The sequence below is a fragment of the Vigna umbellata genome, chromosome 6 (genome assembly GCF_029865625.1).
Source record: "Vigna umbellata cultivar VRB3 chromosome 6, Vumbellata_1.0, whole genome shotgun sequence".
NCBI classification, from domain to species: domain Eukaryota; kingdom Viridiplantae; phylum Streptophyta; class Magnoliopsida; order Fabales; family Fabaceae; genus Vigna; species Vigna umbellata.
In genome coordinates this window covers 9,017,000-9,024,327 of record NC_142170.1, presented here as the reverse complement: position 1 = coordinate 9,024,327, position 7,328 = coordinate 9,017,000, and the positions used below count along the sequence as shown (strand labels likewise).

Sequence of the window (7,328 nt, the reverse complement as noted above, 5' to 3'; positions counted from 1 at the left end):
ATCATGGAGTCCTTTCAGAAGCAAATCAAAACCCAAACTCTGATTAAATTAATTTTAGTCTGTTCTTCATTTTTTACCATTTCAATCTGCGTGTCAGTGCTAATCCTAGCCAAAACAAAGGTAATAGAAGTGAGTTATTCACCACAAGTGTCACAGTCTGATCCTACTACCGTTGATCATCTTGTATTTGGAATTGCCTCAACCGGAAATTCATGGTTTCGGAGGAAGCAATACACAAAGCTATGGTGGAACAGCATACCCAATAAAACCATGAGAGGATGTGTTTTCGTAGATACCCTTCCACATGGAGAAAATGCCAACAACGATGCTTCTCTTCCTCCTCTCTGTGTCTCTGAAGACACTTCCAAGTTTCTCTACACTTACAGGGGTGGTCTACGCTCAGCAATCCGTTTGACACGTATTGTGAAAGAGATCGTGGCACTGAACCATTCTGGTGTTAGATGGTATGTGTTTGGGGATGATGACACCATTTTCTTCCCTCACAATCTGCTCAAAACACTTTCCAAATACGACCACAGGCTTTGGTACTATGTTGGGTCAACCTCAGAGATTTATGATGCCACCCAGGTTTTTGGTTTTGGAATGGCATTCGGTGGAGGTGGTTTTGCCATCAGCTCCTCCCTAGCACAAGTCCTAGCCAAGGTTCTTGATTCATGCATACAAAGGTATCCACATCTGTATGGAAGCGATGCTAGGGTCTACTCTTGCATAACTGAACTAGGTGTCGGATTAACACATGAACCAGGTTTTCATCAGGTAACAACTAGGTTGAAATGCTAAATGTTGTTGGTGATTTTCTTTTCTTCTTTGTGCTTCTGATTAGTCCTCTGTTTATGTGATTATGGAATTGGATTAGGTCGATTTGCGGGGAAATATCTTTGGCCTTTTGGCTTCTCATCCGTTAACTCCCTTATTGTCCTTACATCACCCAGATCACACTGATCCTATCTTCCCCAACATGCCAACCGAAAAATCACTGCAACGTTTATTCGAAGCTGTTCGTGTCGATTCCGAGAGGATCCTGCAACAAACGGTTTGTTACGAAAAGAGGTTGTCATGGACAATTTCAGTTTCATGGGGCTATGCTGTTCAAGTGTTCCAGAACAACATGGTTTTGCCAGAGGTTTTGAGAGTGGAGAAAACATTCAGACAATGGTTGCCAGGAAATGTTTTTAAAGGAATATATAATTTCAACACAAGAGAATTTCACCATGACCCATGTAAAAGACCCACCATTTTCTACCTAGATGAAGTGTCTTCTGCCAAATATGGTAGCATAAGCAGTTACAAGAGACATTTTCAAAATTGTTCATACAATTCATCAATGAGTAAACTGGAAGTGATCAAAGTGGTGACAAATGAGTTACACCATGACAGCAAACAGGTAAATAAAATCAGGAACATGATTTTATATTGATTCGTAATATATAATTAATATTACTAATTATAAAGTGTTATTTTTTAATTAAACTGCAGACCCGAAGACGGCAGTGTTGTGATGTGTTGCCCTCTAATGCTGGTAACTTGATGGAAATTGCAATCAGAGAGTGCAATTATGAAGAACTGATTTTTATGAACTGACAGAACAAGTATATATGAAATCTATTTTTCTACCTAACAAATGTTTGAGTTTGAAGAATGCAATGGACGGTGTAAGGGAATTTTATCTAGAGTTTTTGAATTCATATATTGCTAACAGTTGTATGAATGAATAATTTCGATTCAACCTAAACTTGGAAAAACAAATAAAATGGGACGTGCATCTTAACTAAAAAATAACCTTTTTATGTGTACGTTCAACAGCAGCATTTGATGCCATTTATGACACTTCTGAGATATTTTCTACTTTCATCTGTAGGATACGTGAAATAGCTAGCTGGTTACTCCAAGATGCAATGTTTTAATACCGGTCAACTGCACAATTTCTTATAAGAATTAGGTCATTTCAGTCAATTTTTTAGTCACAACAAATTTTTGAATAGAAAAAGAAGTTAAATTTTATCGACATCTCAAATTTTGAATCACACAACAATTTTTTTAACTAATCCAAATACTTGTTATATCCTGTCCATTAAATATTTTTTAAAATTCAAGAATTACTATTAGTGTAATTTTGTCAAAAATAAAATTAACAAAGCCTAGTAAAAGATGAATGCTATCCTATCTATTTTATTTAAATCATATTTTTAAAACTCAATAATTGGATAATATATAATTTTATTAAAGATAAAAAAAATCATCTAAATATAAATAATATCAGTATTTTTTTTCTTATCTACTTTAATAAAATGTTAAATTCAAACAATACTATATATTAAATACTGTAGTTTTATTATAGGTGTACGACATAATGCGTGAAAAATATGACATTCACTTTGATTATTTTTTTTTTCACATCCACTGCAGTAGATAACAATCATAGAACTTGATCTAGAGTGAAATCGAACAATATGAAATGGGAGATCTTAACCCAAACCTTGATTTTCAAAGAAATCAAATCCAAAGTCTATCTAAAGTTTAAGCGCTATAGATAAGCACTCTAAAGTCTAACATATGATATGGCTCGATCCAAGGCCAAAATTAGTTTCAAATTCTAAGAATAAAGTATAAGTGTAAATTTGGTGTACCAATTCTTTACTTTACTTAGAAATAAACAAGAGGTTAAGATATCATCTTTAGTCAAATATTCTATTCTAACATTAACTTTTAAATATATTAAAGTAAATTATAACTTGTTAATTTACTTTAATTTAAAGTTAATGTTATACTCTTTATGTAAATTAACTTGTTATCTTAAAATTAATTTGAAATATATGGAAACAATTACAAAGCTAGGACTCTAAGAATCTAAACACTTACAACTTTTAACTTCAAACCTAAAGCAAATAAAAAAATTACAGAAATTATTAAAAAAAATGAAAGATCCATTATTAATTTAAGAAAGATTATGAATGAAATATAACATACACATTTTGATTACAGTTAAAATAAACCATTTATGTCCCGAAGTAGTAATTTTTTTGTTTTTATCTTTTTTTTACTTTAGCTAAATTTCTTCATTTTTTTCCATGATATATTAAGATTGACTGTACGTGGAGTTGATTATTTGTTATTTTTATCAAACTTTAACCAATTTATTTATACATATCAATGAAGTCTCAATTTATATGTAACTACACTAAGATACCTCAAAATATTCCTGTTCAAATTTACGTAACTACAAATAACTTTTTAAGACTTTTAATTGTCAAAATCGATAAATTTAAATGTTATAAATCCTTATTCAAATTAATTATTTAAACACAATAATTATATAAAAATTTGGAATTAAATTTAAAATATGATATAAATATACACGTATCAATGTTCTACGACAAATTTTGAAGGTACGAACATTCCTGATATTCAACATCGAAACATTAGCTTTTTTACTAAAAAAGAGTCTCACTGCCATTGAAATTTTCAGTTAGGCATCTGCTACCTTCGCTATTAAATTTTAATTAATATATTATATATCAAACAGTTAATATTAAGGATAGGAAGGTCAAAGATTGAAGTTAAAGTGAAGAAAGTTGACTGAAATTCCTTATCTTTCTTATCACATCTATGAAGAACTAGTTTACTTTGATAAAGTTTCTATAAAAGGAGGTAAGCAATTCTGTAACCAGGGCCTCCCAGATGGGCCTCCCAAATCAATTTAGGAGGATTATTCCTTGCACATCTCCACGTTTTCTGCTTGCATCCTCACATTTCAAAATTTTCAAAAATGTCCTTCTTCAATAAATTTCAAAATCTAATAAAAGTTTTGAAGTTTTCTTAAACAAATTTTAAAATTTATTTTCAAAATTCTTTTTAACAAATTTCAAAATTTGTTGAAAAATAACTTTTTAAGAAATTTTGAAATTTGTTGAAAGATTTTTTGAAAACTTCAACAGATTTCAAAATTTATTAAAAGCTTAAAAAATTCTTTAATAAATTTTGAATTTTCAATGGATTTCAGAATTTATTAAAGAAAAGAAGTGGAATGTAGGATTTTTTGAAATATAAAAAATTGTTTTAAAATTTTTAAAAAATGTGATGGTGTAGAAAGAATTAATTGTGGAGTGACGTAGGGAGTAACTTCTTAATTTAATCATATTTAATTAAAATTTGGTGCCGATATAATTGTCTTGACAGCAAACATGAAAAGATTGAGTAAGGATCATATAGATGAAAAGAAAAGTAATGATATTAATTTTTGGTGCATCTTTATTGATATATTTTTAAATTATACTGTATTGTTATTAGTAGTGGGTTTTAACCATGGCTCTAACCATATTAGAAAGTGAGTTTTTAAGCCTAACTCAACCTCACAAAACCAGCTTGTAGGGTGAGGTTAAGGTGGGTTTTAAGCCTAACTCATCCCCACAAAACCGGTTTGTAGGGTGAGGTTTGCACCTCACTTATATATTATAATTTGGCTATATCTCTAGTCGATGTGGAACTTCCAACACACCCCCTTCACGCCGAGGTATAGACATCTCGTGCGTGATAGTAGAAATTGGGTGGTCCAATAACGGCCCGATAGCTCACGCACGAGATGTCTATACCTCGGCATGAAGGGGGTGTGTTGGAAGTCCCACATCGACTAGGGATAAGGTCAATTCTTAGTTTATAAGTGGATGCAAACCTCACCTTATAAGCTGGTTTTGTGGGGTTGAGTTAGGCTTAAAACCCACTAGTAATTGTAGTTTACTATCTTTATTCTCTTTTTATTCAGACTTTGTCTTTTCTTATCACAAATTGTATCAGTTTTGTTCTGGCTTTTACGGATTTAAAATAAGCCAATTTATGTATGTGCAGTCCAATAAAAAAATTACTCGAATAGCCAGTAATCAAAGACTTGATTAGGATTGTAAGATCAGCATCCATATTTCTATGCTTATAATAATTCTAAGCAACTAGAATTACTCCAAAATGGAGCTTTCATTGAGAAAATTTCAAAAAAACAACTCCCCTTGGGGAGGAAAGGGAAAATCTGGGCTTGCAATCTAAGAAAAGGTGGTGAATGTGAAGTAACAATCACGGTGTTATGTGCATTCAAATGCATTAATTGAAGGAGGAGTACGGCGCAAGGATTGAAAAAGTAGCCATCCCCAATGGTTGACTTCAATCTATTCACCTTCTTACAAACCAATCCCATGGAATACACATGGAGAGAAGTAGTATTAAAACTTTATTTCCATTTTTCAAGTTTTCTTATAATATTCAGCGATTATGGTGTAACGCTTTGTTTAGTTAAATATTAAATAATTGAAACTTTTATCTATGAAATAATGCTACTTTTCTCTGCATCAGCACAACTTCATCTAGCTCCCTCCTTAATCATGAAAAGGTCACTTCTCAGTCCTATCAAAACCAAACCTACTCTGATGAAATTCATTTTAGTCTTCTCTTCAGTTTTTGTCATTTCTCTCTGTGTATCCATGTTACTATTAGCCACACCAAAGATAATAGACGTGCATTCTTCACTACAATATGTGTATGAACCTACCACTGTTGATCAACTTGTGTTTGGAATTGCTTCAAGTGGGAATTCCTGGCCTAAGAGAAAGGAATACAGCAGGATGTGGTGGAATTTGAATCCCAATAAAACAATGAGAGGATGTGTTTTCGTAGATACCCTCCCACATGAAGAAAATCTCAACAATGATGCTTCTCTTCCTCCCCTTTGTGTCTCTGAAGACACTTCCCAGTTTCTCTACACTTACAAGCCTGGAGGTCTAAGATCAGCAATCCGTGTGGCACGTGTTGTGAAAGAGACTGTGGCATTGAACCATTCTGGTGTCAGATGGTATGTGTTTGGGGATGATGACACCATTTTCTTCCCTCACAATCTGCTCAAAACTCTTTCCAAATATGATCACAGGCTTTGGTACTATGTTGGGTCCTACTCAGAGATTTATGAGGGCACTCAGGTTTTTGGTTTTGGAATGGCCTTTGGTGGAGGTGGTTTTGCCATCAGTTCCTCCCTGGCACAAGTCCTAGCCAAGGTTCTTGATTCATGCATACAAAGGTATCCACATCTGTATGGAAGCGATGCTAGGATCTACTCTTGCATAACTGAACTAGGTGTGGGACTAACACATGAACCAGGTTTTCATCAGGTAACTAGGTTGAAATGCTATATTGAACTCTAGATTGAAGTGCTAAATATTGTTGGTGATTTTCTTTTCTTCATTGTGCTTCTAATTAGTCCTCCATATGTGATTATGGAATTGGATTAGGTCGATTTGCGGGGAAATATCTTTGGCCTTTTGGCTTCTCATCCGTTAACTCCCTTATTGTCCTTACATCACCCAGATCACACTGATCCTATCTTTCCCAACTTGTCAACCAAAAAATCACTGCAACATTTATTTGAAGCTGTTCGTGTCGATTCCGAGAGGATCCTGCAACAAACAGTTTGTTACGAGAAGAGGTTGTCATGGACAGTTTCAGTTTCATGGGGCTATGCTGTTCAAGTGTTCCAGAACAACATGGTTTTGCCTGAGGTTGTGAGAGTGGAGAAAACATTCAGACAATGGAAGGAAGGAAATGTTTTGTTAGGAACATATACTTTCAACACAAGAGAACTTCACCCTGACCCTTGTAAAAGACCCACCATTTTCTATCTAGATAAAGTGTCTTCTGGCAAAGATGGCATCACAAGCACTTACAGGAAACATTATCAAAATTGCACATACAAGGGACCAATGCAGAAATTGAATGTGATCAAAGTTGCTACAAATAAGTTATACATTGACAACAAACAGGTAAGCTATATATTGAACACTTGCATTTCCTTTTCTTCAGATTTGGTCTATCAATTACATCGGTGATACTGATAGTATATTTCATTAACTATTTTTTTGCATAAGTTGCAGACTCCGAGAAGGCACTGTTGTAATGTGTTGCCTTCTAATGCTGGTGACTTAATGGAAGTTGCAATCAGAGAATGCAGATATGAAGAGCTGATTTACATGCACTGACTGACATTAAATTATTGAAGAATGTTACTTACAGAGAAAGCAAAGCAAGAGATTGCGTAAGGAAATTTGCAATCTAGAATTGAAACTTTCATGCTTGCTTACAAAGCTTTTACTGAAGTTGTAACGATTCAAACTAATTCAATGTAGTGCCTCTCAGCATAATTTTGTTTTAAAGAGTTCATCTATCAGATAGGTCAACATCAACCATGCAGGTCAACCATAAAAACACCAACAATGTAGTTTTAGGAGTTTTCCCTTCCAAGAGTGTTTTTTGAGGATATTTTTTCCATTTCTTTT

At 33.5% G+C, this 7,328-nt stretch overlaps 2 protein-coding genes across 2 annotated transcripts; both read left to right on the top strand.

Moving 5' to 3' along the window:
- On the top strand, positions 1 to 1,717 carry LOC124822333 (uncharacterized). The gene is made up of 3 exons (XM_047294326.2): positions 1 to 777; positions 878 to 1,405; positions 1,498 to 1,717. The coding sequence occupies exons 1-3, from the start codon at positions 4 to 6 to the stop codon at positions 1,600 to 1,602; spliced, it is 1,407 nt and encodes a 468-aa protein (XP_047150282.1). The 5' UTR covers positions 1 to 3; the 3' UTR covers positions 1,603 to 1,717.
- Positions 1,718 to 5,348: 3,631 nt separating this feature from the next.
- On the top strand, positions 5,349 to 7,328 carry LOC124822362 (uncharacterized). The gene is made up of 3 exons (XM_047294360.2): positions 5,349 to 6,167; positions 6,288 to 6,815; positions 6,927 to 7,328. The coding sequence occupies exons 1-3, from the start codon at positions 5,388 to 5,390 to the stop codon at positions 7,029 to 7,031; spliced, it is 1,413 nt and encodes a 470-aa protein (XP_047150316.1). The 5' UTR covers positions 5,349 to 5,387; the 3' UTR covers positions 7,032 to 7,328.